The following is a 21,451-nucleotide window of genomic DNA, read 5'->3' as shown; positions in this document are numbered from 1 at the left end:
ATTTGCATTTACTAGTTATTGAGGCTTCAGGAAAAATAAATAAACTGGATATTTATTTACTTATGAACATAATTCCAGATACAGCTGAGCGTTAGTTTACACTGGAATGTGTAACAAATCAATGTAACAATAAATTAATGCAAAAGTAAATCAGTAACAGTATTTACAATATTGACAAAAGTTGTTAACAATGGTGAATTAAAATTTGCCCATTAAAATGATGTCGTAATGCAGAGTTATATGCAGTTTCAGAAATAAATAAATCGACGGGTGCATGTGATACTCGTTATATAACGTAGGAAGCCTGTAGAGCACTGAGCGTTGAACTGTTAATAGTCTAGGTCGAACTTAAAAATAAATTATTCAAGAGACAAGGAAACTATCAAGAAACGAAAGTGAGTTTTGTGGTGACATGTACAAGTTAAATCAAGAATTGTCGGAGGGTTGGGCATATTTTAGAAAATACAGTAAACAATGTAACAACGTACAAATTCAATACCATATTTGGAAGAGCTGTAGAAAAGATGTTTCGAAAAGTTTGTTTCGCCGCATACCTAACATTGAACTGTGCTCCAAGCTGAAGAAACTGATTCGTTTACGTGAAAATTCTCGTTGCGGATCACATGAAATGTAGTTTTAATATTTACTACTGGTCTTTTTATCATTATTTTTAATAATGTAAATTTGTAATATCCTTCTAAGTAATTTTAAAATTTCAGGTAGATTTCGATAAAACTAAACACTTGAGCGATGCATCCATTAGAAGACGAAGGATTGAAAGGGAGAAATTGGAAACTCAAGAAAGAGCACGGCTTGAGAAAGAAAGACTGCAGAAAGAGCTTGAAGAGCAGAAAAAAGAGGAAGAAAGGTAAAATATTACAATTCTTTAAATGTATTTCTGACTCCAATGGACATTGTTTGGCTTTCTTATTACAAAGGTAGCTCAAAAGTTTTGCGATGTTTCTGTCATTTTCAAGGAAAGTTTCCGCATACTGAAAGTAGAGACCATAGTGTTGCACCGTTCAAAGTCACTTGTGGGTCAGTTCTTAACTCCACACTGATACTAGCTCTTGTTCCGTGTTAAGCTGTAGGTCCATGTCTCATACAGCCTCGGTGGTGAAAGAGTCGCGAAATCCAAGTCCAACCAATCCCTCAAGCTTCTGGAGTTTATTCCGTGTCGTTTGAGAGTGTGTCGTTTTATTTTATCTTGCTGCAGAAGGGTTCGGTTTCTGATCACTACTATGGGTATGTTTGGCATGCAATGGCATATATCGGCTCCAACTATTCGGAATACAGGTTGTCATTGTTTGTTCGACCTCCGGAACGAAATCGTGAAGAATTATCCCCAGATAATTCCACTAGTCATAGCCATCGCCTTGAATTCGAAACGTCTGTTCGGCACTTAGTTTAAACATTGTCTATGCATTCTAGGATTTCGGATAAATATCCACTTTTTGGCGCACGTTATTATTTTCTTTAACAAACAGATCACATGTATTTTCCAGTAGTTTCTTGCACACTTCAACTCGGCCTCGTGCACGAGATTGTCAATCCATGTATCAGAATTCGACAGCTTCAGATGTTTGCTGAAGTGAAGATAAACTATACAGGCTATGAAAGCTCGCCTGATAAGTTCTGAGTACTAGTCGTTGGATTTGCCTCTATAGCTTGGCACACAGCCTCAGACACTACGTTTTTTGGCCTACCTGGCCTTGGCTGATTGACGAGGCTCTTGGAATTCGTGCCAAATTTCTTGAACCATGTGGTTGCTTTGCTGTGACTAGCTTCCTCTCACCTTTTGTACAACAAATATTTCGGTTTCTTCCGCATTGTTATGGCCCAGTTCAAATTCGTAAGGCGAAGTTTGCGAATTGAACTTTGTAGCATCTGCATCTGCAAGTCTCACGGAAGTAGCACTACGCAGTCTTTTGGAGTACAAACTAGCTATCTATACTTGTGCTGTCTAGCACCTTTCACGTTTGAACTGCTTTGGTTACGTGACATTAACTCCGTACACGATGCACATCTGTTCGTATTGTAAAACTTACGACTGACCCGTGTATATGACACGAAGATCTACCATGTTCCTGTTAATTAGATTTTGGTGTATAGAACTACGTAAGTATGATTTTCACTTATATGTTGAGATATAATTAAATTTAGAGAACAAAGGCTCTTCATCGTGAAATTACAGACGTGGAAAATGTTGATGGAAGTTTCAAATAATAGATGGGGATCATCATTCAAAAAAGTTGGGGAATTGCCATTTTAAAATATTTATCCGAATTTTTGTTTATTACTTCCGAACGAGCGTGGAATGTATATAGCGTTTTGCTTCGCAGTTGAACGAATCGAATTATAATTTTGCGATTCTCCAGGATTGTTTTCTCTCAGGCAAATTCTGAGGTTGTATTGTTAATACGGTTAGAACTTTTTAAGGGCGACAAAGGTTAGAAACATCCAATTGTATACGTATGATAAATGATAAGTAAATATTCTGGATCTCTAAATACTGTGCACTTAACATTTTGATGTGCTATAGCGGTTTTTCTATGTATTCCGTTGACGACATTTTCTACTAGTCCCATTCACATCGTTGCGGAACCTCGTGACTATACCTAATATAGCCAACAATCTAACATGTTCTATTAATTCTGCACCTGGGTCAAAAATATATCCCCTAAAATTTTGAGAATGGCTCAGTGTCAAAATGTGTGGTGGTCCCGAAAATACTAGAAGCAGCACTAAGGTATTCCATCCAAACTTTATACTTTGGGCTACAGGCTATGGGAACCCGTGCGATTTTGAGATAATGAGCCTACTAAGTTCACTCTGGTGAGTCAGCCCATCCTTTATTACAGTGGGTACTTTATTATTGTGTGACCCCACCATCTCGCATCCGAAGGTGGGGGGATAATCAGGATAATGGGATACACTCATCGCACAATAGACCGATACCTTCCCTTAATTATTCCTACTGGTAGAAGAAACTTTCCTAGCTAATGGAAGTCTACTATCATCCAGTGTCAGCAGCAGAGCGGTTAACGCAAGATCATTTCTCTCCAATGGAGTTAAGAGATGTCTCAACCACTAGGGGCTTATTTTCAAAAGTACGAGTTTTTTTTAATTTTAATATGCTTTTTACAAGTCATAAAATATCGTGAAGTAGAAGTACTAGACTAATAGTAGGAGTCATTTCTAAATGGGGGGCGCGGTGGCTCAGTGGTAGAGCGTTCACCTCCGGTGCTTGGGGTCCCTGGTTCGATCCCAGCTCGCGCCGTGTGGACTTTGTGGTGGACAAACCGTGCTCGTGGGTTTTCTCGGGGTTCTCCCGTTTCCTCCCACTTCCTTCATTCCACCATTTCACTCATCTTTCATTATCACCGTCTCCTTTAGCCTAACCGACATAAGCGTGGGACGTTAAACTTAAAAGATTTCATTTCATTTCTAAATGTTAATGCTGATACATCTAATGAGTTTATGGTATACTAGCAGAATACCCGTTCTTCGCACGTTGAGAATATGTTTCATTTTGGACATAAAGTGCAATGGAGTGTTACTGTTCGTCTCAGCGACCCCGAAAACTATGTAACCGACACTAATATCGGTCATTTTCGATCATTTTTCAATATCTTCTCTCCTCCTCCTCCCGTAAGATGCACTGTCAAAGTGAAAAAAAAAAAAAAAAAAAACCAGGACCGAACCTCATCTATGTTGAAAATTTGTGGTTAAGAGTGATTACGTTTTTATTTTTATTTATGTCCCCTTTCCCCCTTCCAGGTTCTTCCGTCAAAGTGAACAGATAAAACCATCCGAGGCCCGAACTTCATCAATATTGAAAATTTGATTGAGATCGGTCGGGTGGTTCAAGAGGTACGAAGTCACAAACTTTCAATTTTATATAATTTATTAGATACTATTGTAAAATATTTGATTTTGAAAAGCATTACACTAGTATTACAAGACTAGTAATATTGAGAAATAGGCCTCAGATACCAAATCGTATGGTTTTCCACAAGCCGGCAGAGTCCAAACTATCCCGGGTTCAACCAAGAAGGGGCTCATTTCCGGACCTCCCTATCTCGTATTAGGGCAGAGGTACAATGCGACATTTGAGAGTGAGACAAACCTCTTCTTCCCCGACAGGGGTACCTTCACATGGACACATTACTTTCCATGAGGGAAGAAAGAAAGACGTTACCAGCAAAGAATTTTGCACTGCACTAAAGATCTCGACCCTGTTATACATTTCTGCTTTCTAGAATGAACTCGTAATTCACATGTACACATGTACAATGTAATAATAATACAACTTGAACACTGTCTGCTCAAATAATTTTCTCCATGAGATTTTTTTAAAAATTGTTTATTTATTATTTACTTTTTTATCGTTACTACATCTCGCAGAATTCACATTTTGAGATTTTCTCTGGTTACTGTCAGCCACATTTCTAAGTTTAATAAGAGTGAAATTTTTCCAGCACATTTTTGTAGTCTTAGAAAGACATTTCAATAGAACAAAATGTAATGGGCACCTGTTTCATTCATGTCACTGCTGGTGGCTTTCACAGTAATGAGTTTCTACGCAAACTTGAGAAAAATAATAATAACAACAGTTAGCCGTTTTGTTTCCTCAAAAAATCTTTTAACCTTGTTCAGTTTCCAATCCTGCTTAATTCTATTGGAGTCAATAATATTCACGTATTCAGATTTGGTGAAAATAAACGGAAAAATATACTGAAATTTTGAAATTACGAAGCAAGAAAATTAATAGGCTGAAAGCTAATTATTCCGATGTCTGATAATCACATGTAGGTAAGAGACAGATTTTTATAATGAAGCCAAAACTGAAATTCATTCCCCTTATACTTGTTGTAAATAGTGGAATTACATTTTCTGTATGGTATAAGACATACCGTCGTAGTTTCTGATGATTTTTGTGTGGTAATCAACAATTTTCAAGATGAGTTTTATGTATAGAGAAAAGGTCAAATTTTAACTCTACAGTTTTGCGATTTCAGGTACAGGCCATTCATCAATAAAAAGCGTAGAAGGTGAAAATTATTATTTATCATGATTAAAAGAGAAAGGGCTTTAGACGCTAGCCTGATTTTAAAGTTTGTGTATCGACATAAAGTATAGTGGAACTATGTAATCTAAAGAATGAAATCGGAAGGAACAAACTTTCGAATCAGATCAATACGATATGCTTTTGTACATGTTTCCTTTCACTTTAAATACTTCGTTTCATCACATAGAAAATATCATCATACATATCTTCATATCTGTTAGTAAATCTCTACATCATACATATCTGTTAGTAAATATCTTCATCAGTAGTTTTTACCGCTTCTATGTATACAGAAAATAGATCGGTTCGTATCCAACTGTTTTGGTAACATTGCTTTCATCTGTGTACTTGCACTAAAACTATTAAACCATCGTCGTTTTCAATGTTGTGCATCAGCGTGCAGATGACGGATTGTCGTGTTGGTGCTAGTGAAATGACACTGAAAGTGAGCTGTTATTGGGAAGGGTATATAATGGCACTTTTCCACGCATTTTTCGTATAACCGAATAGTGAGAGTGCCGGAAAAATGGTTTAACAATTGAAGTAGCCACAGCTAAAGAGGTGGGCGAGTTAACACAAGTGGGGCCTATGAAGAGACATTGTCAACAAAAGAATTCCTTTTGAAGTTACTACCAAAGGTGTTGCTTGATATGCTTTATGGAACTTGTCGATTGTCACCATCCCAACGTAACATGGCTTAGAGATTAAATCTGCTGTAGTACTCCATTGTCAGCCACTCATTCGTCACTATCTTGGCATTTGGTAGATACATAAATGTCGGGTTCACATCCTCCTACCGTGCCACATTATTCCACATAAGACAACACTGTCGCATGCTATATGAAAGACACTGGGTAGGGTCAAAATGGAAGACGATTATCACATTGTATGCGACCGACATTTATCTCGTGCTAATTGTAACGTTCGGGCAGTTGCTTATCGTCACCCTATAGACGAACCGAGTTTTACCGCCAATACTGAGAAAGTTTTCCCGCAGAGAATCATGATTGTCGTGGGATATGGTTACCAGAGATGTTTGAGATATGTAAAGTGGACAAAACCGCTTAGGTGAATGTTGCTTACTTTCAGTTTATCACAAAGCCATGTGCAGTCTAAAGAACCAGGTGCGGAGCGATATGAACAATCTAGCCATACCGCCAGATCATCCTTTTGGTTTCATCACGACATGAAGCAGGAAACGAGAATACGTACGAGGTGTGTTAGAAAAGTAATGAGACTGATTTTGTATTAACTTAAGTTGTTATGTTTTTCAAACAACAATGTTATCCTCTTCAAAGTAGTTCCCTTGGGCAGCTATACACCGGCGGAGTCGTTGTTCCCACTCTTGGTAGCAGCGCTGGAGGTCTTCAACTGGTATGGCTTTTAACTGGTCGGTTACAGTCTTTTGAATGTTCTCCAGAGTTCCAAAATGACGTCCTTTTAGGACATGTTTCAATTTCGGGAAAAGGAAAAAGTCACAAGGACTAAAATCAGGTGAATAGGGGGGTTGAGGAACAACAGTAATGCGTTTTGAGGTCAAAAATCCACTGATGGAAATGGCCGTGTAACACGGAGCATTGTCATGATAAAGCATCCACTTGTCTGCAATGTCTGGTCTCACACGAATCACTCTTTTCCTGAGCCTTTCAAGGACACTTCTATAAAACACTTGGTTGACAGTTTGTCCTGGTGGAACAAATTCTTTGTGCACGATACCCTTACTGCTCCCCTTCCCAAAGAAAACCAACGTAGTCTTGGCCGAGAAAACGTCATTTCTTCGACGGAGGAGATGACGGAGTGTGCCACTCTTCGCTTTGCCGCTTTGTTTCAGGATCGTACTCAAATATCCAGGATGCATCACCTGTGATCACACAATTGAAGAATTCTTGGTCATTGGCAATCCTCTCAAGATCAACGCGCACGTTTTTCCGATTATCCTGTTCAGTTGTGAGGTTTTCGGTACCATTTTGGCACAAATCTTTCGCATGTTCAAATCGTCTGTCAAAATTTGATGTACGGTGAAAGTGTTTAAATTTAACTGTTCACTCATCATCCTTATTGTTAAACGACGGTCTGATCTCAAAAGAGCCCTCACACGTTCAACGTTTTCGGCAGTTTTTGAAGTTGAAGATCTCCCTGAGTGAGATTCATCTTCAACGTGTTCTCGGCCTTCCAAAAATGACTTGTGCCAGCGGGAAACTTGTACTTTTGATAAGCAATGTTCCCCATAAGCCTGTTTCAACTTTTCAAAAGTCACACTCGCGGATTCACCAAGCTTAACACAAAACTTTATTGCACAACGTTGCTCTTAATTCCGATGCTCCATTTCTGTAACATACAACAAAAACAACTTCACTGATGGTGTTGTCAAAAATAATGTATTAGCTGTACGGAGTTCTAACTCAGACTGAGGAAGGGGCCGCGGTGGCTCAGTGGTAGAGCGTTCACCTCTGGTGTTAGGGGTCTCGGGTTCAAACCCTGCTCCCGTCAAGTGAACTTTGTGGTGGACAAACACCGTGTGCGTGGGTTTTCTCGGGGTTCTCCCGTTTCCTCCCACTTTCTTCATTCCACCATTTCATTCATCTCTCATCATCACCGTCTCCTTTAGCCTAACCGGCATAACCGTGGGACGTAAAACTTAAAGATTTCATTTTTTCAGACTGAGGAAGTGGAAGGGATAAACAAGCCAGTCTAGCACAGACCGGTAAACACAACGTTGCTAGATCGCCCGTAGTGTTGCCAGTCTCATTACTTTTCTCACACACCTTGTATTTCTATACATTCCTGTAATATAAACGAGAATACGTATTTCTCTTTCGTTACATTCCTATAAAAAGTCTGACTGACTCTTGTCAAATGAATTTCTGCGTATTTGGACTGTTACAAGGATGCCCACGAACCCTCTGGCCTGCGAAGGTCTATGGAAGGAAAGTGAGATGGACTGTAGTCCATTGTACTTTGTTGCAATTTAAGTTGTGATATCGGGCGAAAGTCCATAATGCTGGTGGTTCGATCAATCACACCTGGTATCGGCGGCACAGCTTTTCATTCAATAAGTACACTTTGAAGATTGGTCGGGTAGAACCCGATCCCTTTTTGTATAAATATAGCGAACTAATTTCAGTCATGATGTTTTCATTGTTGATTTAGTAGGACAAAACTTAATTAGAAGACTGTTGTTCAAGCAAGTTTTCGAACAACAACCATATAGATCTGTTGCTAGGTTGCTATGCAAATTGTCGTTCCTAAACTTATCTGCATATTACAAGGGACAGTCAATTGAGTAATCATTTTTTTAAACATCTTTTTTTACTTTAAGTTTCACCATGCTACACTTCTGTGAATGACATATTTAATCAAAAAGGTTAATGGTGAGAAACCAATATTAAAAAAACAAAGTTTAGTTGTTCAGTTCAGAATTCTTTCTGTCTTCCTTTAATTTTTAATGTTCCATTATATCATTTGAATTTCCCTTTAATATTACATGAGCAGATTGTTATAGAATGCAATTTCGTTTAGCTTGAAGTTTATTGTTTTTAATGTAGTATAGGGCTTTCCTTTCATTTACACGATACAACAAATCGAATCAAAATTCCTTCATACTTGGTTCCCTATATTTACTTATCATTCATTCATTTATTTACTAGAAATATTTCCTTTATATGACACTAGTCATATATAATATTTATTTATGTACACTTGACAGCCTTTTTACTAATTAACTTACGTAATTAGTTGCGTGGTCCTCCTATTTGAATTTTTTTCCTTTAATTAATTAATTAATTTATTTATTTATTTATTTATTTATTTATTTTTTAGCTGGGATACCTTAATTGTAAATGGTGGGTTGCTTCAAGCAGACACTACAGAATGTTGCACACAATAAAAATAGCTGACTTTAATTACCCTTCCGAACTACGCATTTCACCATTGCTGTGTTCTGGTACATCGATGGTTACATTGACACCTTACTTGGTAACAGTTTAGTTAAGCACGTTCCGTGGAACAATGGAGGTAGGATTCGTTTGTGGACTTTTTGCCCATTATAGCCAGTTAGTAATGACATGAAGTGCGAACGTGAAACAAAAGCAAGGATAGGAATGGCGAAAGAAGCCTGTAGGAGGAAGAAAAGTCTGTTTTGTGGGACCTTGAATAGAGAGTTGAGAAAAAGACTCATAAAATGCTTCATATGGAGTGTTGTACTGTATGGGGCGGAAACATGGACATTACGTAAAAGTGATGAAAAACGACTGGAAGCATTCGAAATGTGGGTCTGGATAAGAATGGAAAGAATTAGTTGGGTCGAGCGGAAAACGAATGAGTGGGTGTTAGAAATGATGGGGGAGAAAAGTACACTTTTAGATATTGTTAAGAAGAGAAAAAGAAACTGGTTGGGACATTGCCTAAGAAGAAATTGTATCATGAGGGACGTCATAGAGGGTATGGTGACGGGAAAGAGAGGCAGAGGGCGAAGGAAATTACAATTAATTAATGGATGATATAAAAACAGAAAGATCATACGTGAAGACGAAGAGGTTAGCGGAGGACCGTGGAGCATGGAAACTTCTCAGCTGCTGCAAGTGACCTGCCAGTAAGGGCAGAATACCTATGATGATGATGATAGCCACTGGACAATAGTGAAACGGTTCGAAAAAGAGGGTTTAATCGTCTAATCGTCAGCAATGCTGATGAGAATCTCATCATGCAACGATGTGTCCAACAGAACCCAGCGGTACGTGGTCGGCCTGGAATTGTGAGGAAAATAATCCCTCAGCCCGCTCGAATACCCACTACAGTGCCCACTCTTAGGAGAGCAGCGACACAAGACTATCCTCCAACACAGAGAAGTTTGACAATACGAGATGATATTTCAAAAGGACAGTTTCTAACATCATTCGGAAGAGCCTGGCACTAGAAACTCGTCACAAAGCGGGCGGACCCTGCTTCACAGAGCGCCAAACCCAGGAGAGGTTCGCAAATGCCAGAAAACTAAATGAAACATACCTCGCAGGAAACAAGTGTGAAAGGATGTGTACCCTGGATGAAGGATGGCTGTACCTAGATGAGACCAACAGAGCTCGATCCATTTTCTACCGTCAAAGAGACCTCAGCAGCCGTTCTAGCTTTATGCTGCAATGGAAGGAAAAGTTTTCCAAGGGATTTGTGGTGGTGGCGGGATATTTTTAATCGGAGAATAATGCCACTCGTCGAAGTTCCTTCCAACATGAAAGTCGACGCAGCTGATTTCCAGGAGAACATCGTGGACCTTTTGTATGATACATACACATCCCCCACCTGTACAGTGACGAGACAATAAATGTATGGATCCACATAGACAAGACCTCCAGCCATACTTCTCGATTATCTCACGCATTCTATACAAGAAAGGCGGAATTTCGGCGGACGGGATTTCGACTGATTTCTTTTTCGCCTATTCCGGATACTTCACGAATGGACTAGTGAAAGTTTGGACTCAGCCAACAGACACTTGCTCGACTCCATTCTGTACGTTGCAGGATCTTCGGAAAATTGACAAAGTGGTATGGCGAATCATTTCCCTTTTCCATTCTACGCAGGAGTTTGCTACAGTGGAAACTATGCTGCCTCACGATTATTCGGACCTGTTGCCATCATATTTCATTGTTTACATCTATTTTTGTATTTTTCTGTAGTATTGATCCCAAGTACTTGAATTTCCTTGTCATTACCACCTCTTTTTCGTTCAGTCGTATCGATTACATTTTTACTGAAAGGACAATATAAATATTCTGTCTTGGATTTACTAATTCTAAGCCTTGCTCTCCAATGCTCCTCCTCAGGTATCTAATTTCTCTTGTAGTGCTGCATTGATCTCACTCGTCAGCACGATATGGTCCGCAAATAGAACGTTCCAAGGTTCCAATTCTTGAATATCCTGTGTGAGCTCATCCATCACCATTGTAAAAGTGTATGAGCAAAGACTAGATTCCTAATGAAGTTCTTCTTTAACTGTGAATTATTCTGTTACTCCACACGCGCTGTTAACTCCAGCCATACTCCTTGAACTATACAAATGTCTGTGTTCGGAACACACTTCTTCAGTGCCCACCAATAAGATCCCGTGGCATCCTATCATACGTTTTCTCTAGGTCGATAAAATCAAAAGAAAACTATATTTTGGAAGATGAGATATTGAGCATTTGCAATTGGTGGCAAGTACTTATTGTAGGTATTACCGAGGCCTAGCTACATATAACATAGAGAAAGATGTTTTCCAATTAAACTGTAGTTTAATAACATCATCATTGAGATATATAATAAGTGTTTCTCTTTTTTCTAATCATTTAGACGATTGAAGTTAGAAAAGGAGAGAGAATTGGAGAGACAACGAAAGGAGGAGAGAAGATTAGAAAAGAAACGATTGAAAGAAGAGCGGAAACGTTTGAGAGAGGAAAGGAAGCGTTTGAAAGAACAAAGGAGGAAGAAACGTCTCCAGAAGAAAAGGGAAAAAGAAGAGAAGAAAATGAATTCTAAAATTGCCATTGAAGAAAGAAAGTTACTACTAGCTAAGAGGAGATTGGAAAGTATTCGATTACTTGATGTACTATTTGAAAGAATTAAGAAGGTGAGTCAATCACAAATGATAGGCATTTTAATATTATTGTTCAGTGCATGATGGTGTGTGTATTTCGTAATATTTCAGTTACATTTTTGAGTAGGTTTTACAATATATTTATTCCTTTTGATTTCGACTTTGCGCTTGATCCTGCTCATGTGGATTAAACATAGGAGAGAGACATATCAAGAAATAGAAATGAAACATGCTCACCGGAAAGAGTACTTCATAACCTTTGTCCTTCGTAACTGCTGAAATTCCACCCCTCAAATAACGGTGTGGTTCACTGTGAAACAGAGTGGCCAGACACTAAATTCTTTTATTTGGCAAGTAGAGCTTGTACACTACTGTTAGTGTTATTTTATTGTTTTGGTAATCATCATATGTTTTATTATTTTACTAATCATTGTATTTATTTAATAATTTGTCTTCCGTTTGTTAATTAAACTACATCTTTATATTTTCTATTTTGAGTAAGGCTGCTTTTATAGGATAAATTTCAGAAAGACTTTCTGGATTTTACCTGTGACTTTAAATAACATTCTTGAATCTGATATATTAGGTTGTGTTTCTTCCAAATGTTTCCTCAGACATGAAACCGGTGTTCTGCTTCTTCGCCTCTAAAACATTTCAATAATAATAATAATAATAATAATAATAATAATAATAATAATAATAATAATAATAATAATAATAATAATAATAATAGAATGAGTTGTTGGAGACCTTGCCAAATAAAAGAATCCACACCCGAAGAGTTCGTTCCTTTATTTGTTGATGTCTTTCTGTATTTTTAGAACACGTCACATGGTTTCAGAGATGAGCCAAGGTTGGGTACCGGTAATGCAAAGAATCTGCGGAGATAAAAAAAAATCAAAAGTAACCGAGATAAATAGTAAAACTTTTGCGAGCAAGTTTATTCTGAATGCATTTTTAAATGCAATCTGGCTTGTGGAGCGTATGTCTCTGATACTAGATTTTTAGCTTGACACATTCTTTCATAATAGAGAAAGAAACAGAGAATATTAACCGTCCTCGTGGTGTAGTGGTTAGTACACGTGCCTTTAGGATTAGTACACGTGGGTTCCATTCTCGGTAGGAGAGCATTGAAATTTGAACGCATTATTATGGTGGTTCGGATGTCACCTTAAACGTCTCATATAACGTCGCTTCTGAAAAAGGACACTAAACTTCCATGAACAAAATAAAGGGGAAATTCTGAAAATATTCTCCGTTTGATTAGAATACATCGGAATAGTCATCTCCAAGCAACTCAGCAAGATTTTAGATTATGAAAGAAGGTGAAATAAGTCCTGTGAGTTTGTAAAAGTTACTAGGAAGGTAAAGGTAATCCCCTATAGGAGACATGCCAATGTGGTTCACGGGCTATCATTACCCTGAGGTCTCCACACATACTCATTTGACAGAAGCTGAATTTATCTCTGAGCTGCATTAGAACGAAGTGGAACGAGAAGTAAATCCCGCCCCTACCATGGATTGAACTTGGGCCGTCCGGCTATTAGGTAAACGCAGTAGCGACTACACCACAACGACTCTAAACCTATTTAGTGGTAAGAATAGTTAGATATCTTTTTTAGATTTTATTTAGTTTAATTTGAAACTTTGGAGAAGAGACAAACTTTGTTACCAAGTTGTTTTATGTATTCCTTAATTTTCATTTTTAGAATGTACATATAAATGAGAATTTTCATTCACATATAATGCTCAATGAACGTTTATTTGTTATTTTCCCCAAGAATATCAAGCGGAAAGAACGAAAGAAGAAAAAGATGGCAGAAAAGAAGGATTCACTGTCTGAAAGTATTAATGAAGAGAAGACTTTAGTTGGTGATGAAGAGGTATGTTCATGTTACAGTTTGACCGTAAGAATTGCTTACACACAATATCATTCGAAAGTTATAAACTTAACTGTCAAATCTTCTAATTCACATACACAACGTTTCGGAGGGTTACTAACTCTTCTTCAGCAGATGAAAGAAATAAATTGAGAAGGGCACTTAACAATTGGGAATAAAATAAGATGTGACCAGCTTGTCTGCTGACCACATACTCATTTTTGAGATCCTACTACCATATGAGCGGACGTTACTTGAAATGAATAGTTTTGGATTCTTATCTTAATATTGTCCTCCTATCTGCACCTAGGTCTTCCTAATGGCCTTTTTTCTTTTGGTCTTCCAGTTAAGACTTTATAAGCGTTTTCACTTTTTTCCATCCTAGCTATATGACTTGCCTACCTGAGCATCTTAGATTTGATGACCCTAACAGTGTTCGGAAAACCGTTACAGAACAGTAGACATCGTTTTATGTATTTTAAGCTTCAAATTTCTCGACAATTCGCGACGACAAGAGATTTTGAACTGAATAATAACACGAATTCCCTTTTAACCGACATTTAATTTCTTCGTGAATATGGTTTTGGTCTATTAATATTGATCCTAGATACGTGAAAGTATCCACTTTATCAAACGTATTATTCGATATCTTAACGCATCTGTAATTTGCCCTATTACGATCCCGATAAACTTCCATGTATTTAGTTTTCTCTGCATTTACTTCTAAACCTATGTTCCTGCACGCGTTTAATAAGACCTCTGCATTTCTTTCTATTGTTCTCCTATCATCCCCTACTAAATTTATATCATTAGTATACGCCATAACCTGGTGAATACCATTCAACTCTAGGCTCTGGTTGCTCTTTGATTTTCCTTACAGTGTAGTCTAGGACAAAGTTGAATAATAATGGCGACTACGCATCTCCTTGTTTCAGGCCATTCTCGACGCGAAAGCTGGTGGACATACATACATACACGCATGTCCAAAATTATTGACGCATATCTATAAATATGTTGTTGTAGGAATATAATTTGACAACGATTACCCTGGTATTTCTTATAATGTTTGTATGCATATAATCGTCAAAGACATGTATGTAGTAAATTTCATGTCAGAAGAGCAGTAAATAAGAATAATAAAACGAAAATAAAACCTTCTTGTCCATTTAGCAACATTTTGTTTAACTCATTCTAATTGTCACATTTACAATTCTTTTCCTATGAAACTTACCACAAATATACATTTCCCGATTATACACATAGTATGAGTATTAAAAGTACCCTACAAAATTATTATCAAATTATATTCTTACAAGAAGACAGTTATAGATATGCGACAATCATTTTGGACATGAATGTACATATATATATATATTTTCGGGGGGTTCCAGACAGGGTCCAACTCAATGGCTAGGGAGGGGGGTCAGGTAGTATATCGTTTGAAAGCAATTTTCAAAAGAAAAACGATGGAATAAGTTTCAATACGCTGTAGCAGCGCTGTCCAAATGGCGGCCCGCGGGCCGCTTCCGGCCCGCCAAACCGTTTTCTACGGCCCACAAAGTTTCACGATTTTTATTACTGATAGTATTTTTATTTATATTTATTCATTCGTTTAATGTTTCCACAGTTCTTTCGAAATAACACATCCATTTAGCGCTTCTGTACAACAAAAAGGGCGCAGGCATCCATGGCAACAGCTTTCCCTAAAAACTGTGAATTTGGTCGGAAAAGAGTGTCAGTGTTTGACAGTACTTATTTGGGTGAAAGTACATTTACCACCATGAAAATTGTGAAGAATCGCTTCAGAAACTGCCTTGGAGATTCTTCTCTTTTACATCTCCTGCGGCTCGCAACAATAGGAATGGATGTAGATATCCCAGCCCTTGTAAACGCTGCTAGTCACCCTCATTTGTGACAGATTGAATAGGTAATATTTCAAATACCTTTTTTATATTTTTTGTATAATAATAATAATAATAATAATAATAATAATAATAATAATAATAATAATAATAATAATAAGGCAGCTTCGCGAGGCTTGGTTGTAGAAAGGACCTCTAGTCCAGTGCGACCTCGGGAAGGATAGGTGTACTCCTAGTCCAGTGCGACCTCAGGGCGGTGTAAGTGATTTGATCAGTTGGACTACTGATGCTGGGTCCCTCGGTGGTCCTCCTTTTATTTGTCCTCTTCGGGTCCTTCCGTGAGATCCATCTTCTTTCGGCGTTCCTCGGGGTCTTTCGTGTCGGCTTCTTTTCTGCTAGGTTGTTTATAATCAATAGCACGTGTTAAGTTGACACTTGCGTCTGTCGTGATGTCGGGATCCTTACACCCCCACACTGAAAAAAAAAAATAATAATCTGAAAGATTGAGAAATACACAATTGTTGTGAGAGATATTTGTCGGCAATACAACATTAACACCTGTGGAGATATCGTATAGACACTAGAAAACACTATAAATACTATGATACACCAAAATCACTATGAAAAACTTGTTGTGAAATATACACATAATGGTAATAACACTGTAGTTCCGTCCCAATTAAGCAGGATCAAAAACAGTTTATCATTTCCCTCAAAGTGGGTAGAAGTGATATCACTGTAATTAATAAATATATCAGTTCATTAAGGATCGGTCACATCCGGTATGGGTAGTCTATATTGGTGAAGTCTCTTTCGTTGTATTAGTAGGCGCCAGTGAATTGAGTTTTCCTAATGGTGAGGGGGCACGGTGGCTTAGTGGTAGAGTGGTAGAGCGTTCACCTCAGGTGCTTGGGGTCCCTGGTTCAATCCCAGCTCGCGCCGTGTGTACTTTGTGGTGGACAAACATCGTGCTCGTGGGTTTTCTCGGGGTTCTCCCGTTACCTCCCACTTTCTTCATTCCACCATTTCACTTATCTCTCATCATCACCGTCTCCTTTAGCCTAACTGGCATAACCGTGGGCCGTAAAACTTAAAGATTTCATTTCATTTCATTTTTTCCCCTAATGGTGAAGATATTTTTAGCCAGTTGGTTAAATTTTGTTTTGTAACGGGACTTACGAAGGGTGATGCACAATTTAATTCTTATAAGAAAACGAATGAAAGGAGAAGAATCGGTTTTGGTATTGATAAACTTTTCTTTTTTTTTTTGAAAAAAAAGAAAAAAATAGAGAATGTGAATTTCTGGTCACTCTGGATAATGTTGCCAAGAGCCTGATTTTATGACCATCCTGTATAAGGAGAAAAAATAACGTATTAAGCATTCATGTATTCGTATTGAAGAGACGATGCTAGAAACAAGAAAGCATTGTATTTCGACCTTGCAAGTATTAATGACTTTTGAGACTAAAAGAAAGAAAAAAAATGTTGATCTTGCATTTTGCGAGAACGGAAGCACAAATGTAACGAATTTGAATAATAGAATGAGATAAAGTTTATAGTTGAAATAAAGAAGTGCAGATTTATGTCAGTGCATTTTTTTTTTTTTTTTCGTTTCTTCTGTTGTTGGTTCTCTTCTGTTCCCAGTGAGTACGTGGAATTTCGTTAAATTCTTCTTCCTGGTTTTGTGCCTCTCTTTTCTTAATTTTGTGTTCCCTCAGTTTGGTCCTCGTAAAATGGTTTTAAGCGGTCGATCCAATTTCTTGAATTCTGTCCTTGAATTTAGACGGTAATTCTACTCAATATAAATTTGAATTAATCTTCTCCAGGACGCGTGCCGGGCCGTCGTAGTGAACTGTGAAGTGTTCGGGTAAACCTACTTTCCTTGTGGGATAATATACCAAAACAAGGTCCCCTGGATTATAAGTTGTCTGTCTATGGCGCTTATCGTAAAACTGTTTTTGTCTATTCCAGGTTGTTTTGTACTTTCTTCCTGATGGCCGCTAGTTTATCTCTGTCAATTTGTATATGTTGTCTTGATTCGAGCGTACATTCTGGCGGAGTCCTTGGTTCGTAACCAAATAATAAGAAGCTTGCTGAATATTTGGTCCCTCCTTGTACGTAAGTATTGATGCCAAAAATAACGTGCGGTAACCATTTTTCCCAGTCCGTATGGTGTTCTTGTACGAAAAACTTAAGGCAATTCTGTATGATTTTATTAGTTTGTTCTACTAGCCCTATAGAAGCATGATTATATACGGGTGAGTACTTATAGACGAAATCGTACTTCTGCGCCAAATTTTGTAAACGAATTGCTCCATGTACTGGGTGTCGGACCCAATATAATGTTGTAAAAGTTCCAAATTTGAGGATAATATCGTGTTCCAATAATTTCTCTATATTTTCCGCGTTTATGGCGTCCACTGTCTTTGCAATGACATATCGTGTGGCTAGTTCCGTGGCCACTAGTATGTACTTATTTCTTCCTTCTCTTCTTGGGAAGGGCCCTTAGCTCGTCATATATCCATGTTGCTACTATCTCTCCCACCGGGTGATGTAATAGTTCAGCTTGTTTCTTTTGTGGTAGTTTCTTTAGACGTTGGCAATCTGCACACGTGCGTATCTTGTGAGCAAGATAGTTTTTCAGATATGGCATATAAAAATTTTTGATAGCTGCTTTGTATGATTTTGAAAACCCAAAATGTGGACTGGCCGCCTGGCGGTGGAAGGTTGTAAACCACAAATTGGTTAGGGACTTCGGTATGCATAAGAGATGTAGTAATCCATAACCAGGGTGGTTTTGTTTTCGATATAAGATGCCGTTTTTAAGACAAAAAAATCTTGCTGATCTGACTGTGGAGATCTTGTCCGATTCCCTTCCCTCTAAAACGGAAATGATGTCTTTGTAATTGTCATCCTTGCGCTGTTCCCTTGCGATATTCGGTAAAAGCTCGTTATCTCCTGCTTCTACAGTATTAACTTGAAGGCTGATTTAAAAGCATAGTAGTCTTCCCCCTTTTGTTATTTTCTTCTTTTTCCCCTTCTTTCTTAATATCTTGGGTTTGTTCGAGCCTGCTGATTACCAGGTATATCTGCTGGGTGTTTGGATCCAGGCAAATACTGTATATCAAAATCGTAATCAGCTAAAAATAGCTTATATCGTGTACACTTCCCGACTTTGTCCGACTGGGTGTTCATCGTTGCTATACACTTTGCGTCTATGTACAGATTAAATTTTCTATTTAGTAGAAAGTAGCGAAATTTGCGCAATGTATATATGAGAGCGTACAACTCTTTTTGCCATATGCTAGCTTTCTCTTCAGCTTTGTCAGTCTTCGAGAACAATAAGCCACAACCTTTTCAGTGTCGGTTTTTGGGTCATAGCAGACCAATATTCAAGCTATTTGCATCTGGCTGCTATCGGAATAGACGCGGATTTCTAGCGAATCGTCAAAGTGAGCAAGTGATGGAGCGTTTAATATATCTTCTTTCAATTGTTCAAAGACAACATCGTGCTTCTCCGTCCATTTAAATTTAGATTTAGATGTTACTAATTGCTGGAAAGGCTCAATTTTTATCCTAAAGTCTTTGATGTGGGCTCTGAGGTATGAACATAGGCCGATAAAGCTTTTGAGAATCCGCTTTGTAGTCGATCTCTTGAAATTTCGTATCTTCGTGGCTATTTTTGGAGATATTTTAATGGATTCCCCACTAACAAGGTGTCCTAACACGTTAAGTTCTTGGTAGCCAATGTGTGACTTCTTGGGTGATGCCCGAAAATCGTGTTTCCTAAGCTTCTGGAATAATAATTCTAAATCCTGCAAGTGCTGTGGAAAATTATATGAACTGGTGACAAGGTCGTCAGCAAAACTTGTAATTCTGTCTGGTAGTCCTTCCAAAATCATCCTAGTGGCCAGAGACAAGCTTTAACTCAAAGTACAGTGGCCCATCGTACACTTCAAAAATTTATGTGTCTGTATTTTCATTAATTTCGATCGTGTCTGAAGAAGGATATGCTAGATATCCGAAACAGTTACAAATTATAATCTTATATATAAAAGAGAACGTACAAAATCCTTTGTTCCCTCATCACGCTAATACGGCTGAACCAATTTCTTTTATTTTTGGGGGGTTATTAGGATTTGGACCCTAGATGGTTTTTATCATATCACTTTAATTTTTAATTACCAGTGTCTTGAGATAATTGACCATTCAAGTGTCCATAACGTACAAATCCTTTGTTAGTTCATCATAGGTAAAAATAAACGTATTTATATGCAACCCGCATGACCGTGTCACTCGGCGGGTTAACATAAATGACAGGCGCTATAATGTTAACATGTACTGCAATCACTTGAAAGCGAAAAAGTAAAAATTATCTAAGTAACAAAGTTTATTGCGTTCCGGGGTGACCGCAGCGAAGCGGGGTGAACGCTGCTAGTTTAAAATAAAGTAAAGTTTTAAGCTTTGGTCAGTGTCTCTTTTGTTAAATTAATTCAAAAATTCGTATGATTTTCTACTGTGATTGAGCTCGAAAGTCATATATTTACGGCTCTTAGGATGCAACAAAATTTGGAAGTAGGAATTCGAAAGTTCGACCGTTGTTATGAAGGTTTTCCCCTTTGTAGAGTTTAAAAGTCCTCTGTTGATAGAAATGGCACTGATAAATACTTGGTATAACTGTTACATTTCTGCAGATTGAGGACTATCCGGAATTCTTGTGTGTTGGGCTTCTTGAGCTTCATAAGTGAAGAGGCGAATTCGTTATTGTCTGTGGGCTTGATTATGTTTGCCTTGATAAGGTCTTGAATATGTTTAATGATATTTAATGGAATAGATGGGAGCGGTCGTGGAATACGGCAGACTTAGAAATTCTAATTTTACGAACGTATCCCCTAAAATATCCGATGTCATCAGGGGCATACGTAAAAACGTCTCTATATTTAAATAACAAGTCATAAACTGCTTGCTTTTGCTTTCTGTCCAGGTCGGGGTTAACGTCAAAGAGGTCTTTATTGAAAAGTGTTTTTGTGTATTTTAGACGTTCTTCCGTTTCTTCTTTTGTCTTAAATTGATATGCTTTTTCAAAAAAATATGGTTCTTCTAGGGCGTTAAAAGAAATTTCGTGCCCTTCCTCAAGAGCCGCCACTGGCGTATTCCTTTTTATAGTTACGCTTTTGCCATTTGGATTTGAAATTAAACTTATCATTTTGCTTGTTTCTATCTTTTGATCGAGGGCATTTAACCTATACTTCTCGCGTAATCCAGGAAGCAGTGATACATATAAATATTTTCTGTCAGCTATTTTTTTCTTTCCTGCTACTTGTACATATATATGAAAACGTGGAGGTAAAGTTAGTTGCTTAGTCACGTATAAACAATTGTGGTCTGTCTGTGTTACTATCTGAGTCGTAAAAGCTGACAATGTATTTTCTGTGATTTGAGCTGGTAGCTGCGGCTTCCTCGGTCGTTTAAAAAATGAGATTGTATTCTTGTTTAAATCGATGGTGGAATGCGAACGTTGGAGAAAGTCGATTCCTATAATTATTGGCATTGTCTTGTCAATTACTCTAAAGTAATGAGTGAATGTTGTTTGATCTACTTAAAATTTTATTAATGCTATTTGGTTCAAATGAATATTATTGCCTGAAATTCGTTTTATTATTGTCTGAAATGGAATTAAACTTGTCCCATGGGGAACGGCCTGAGCTGGCCAGAGGGAAACCTACTCCCAGTGTCAATTATCGCATTCTGAAGGTCTAATTTAGTTTTAATTGTTAAATGCGACCTGTTATTTTCGTCCTCGAATGTAATGTTTTCCCGTCCTTCTGCCAATTGTCCTGATTGTTCTTTTATTACAGGAATTTCGTAATTTTTGCCAGTTTCTTTTAGATCTTCTCCTTCCGTGTGATGGTGACTTTCGGCTTCCTTGTCAAGGGGGTGCCTTATGCTTTTTTTGACGCTTGTAGCAAATAGATACACCATGCCCTCGCTTCCGGCATATTGCGCACACCAAAATTTGATCTTCCGTGGGAGGAGCTTGTTGATTGTTCTTCCCATTATTATTATT

General features: G+C 37.9%; 1 protein-coding gene across 1 annotated transcript in view; it reads left to right on the top strand.

Annotated features, from left to right (window-relative positions):
* Positions 1–21,451, top strand: part of LOC145666562 (uncharacterized) — a 54,430-nt gene that overhangs the window by 18,772 nt on the left and 14,207 nt on the right. Inside the window, exons 3-5 of the mRNA XM_081733905.1 lie at positions 720–868; positions 11,399–11,675; positions 13,424–13,525. Of these exons, the coding sequence (XP_081590031.1) occupies positions 720–868; positions 11,399–11,675; positions 13,424–13,525 (528 nt within the window). The remainder of the gene's footprint in view (positions 1–719; positions 869–11,398; positions 11,676–13,423; positions 13,526–21,451) is intronic.

The sequence above is a fragment of the Thermobia domestica genome, chromosome 12 (assembly GCF_964235325.1).
Source record: "Thermobia domestica chromosome 12, izTheDome1.hap1.1, whole genome shotgun sequence".
Lineage (NCBI taxonomy): Eukaryota > Metazoa > Arthropoda > Insecta > Zygentoma > Lepismatidae > Thermobia > Thermobia domestica.
The sequence above is the reverse complement of the archived record's forward strand: the minus strand, read 5'-3'. Positions and strand labels throughout refer to the sequence as shown.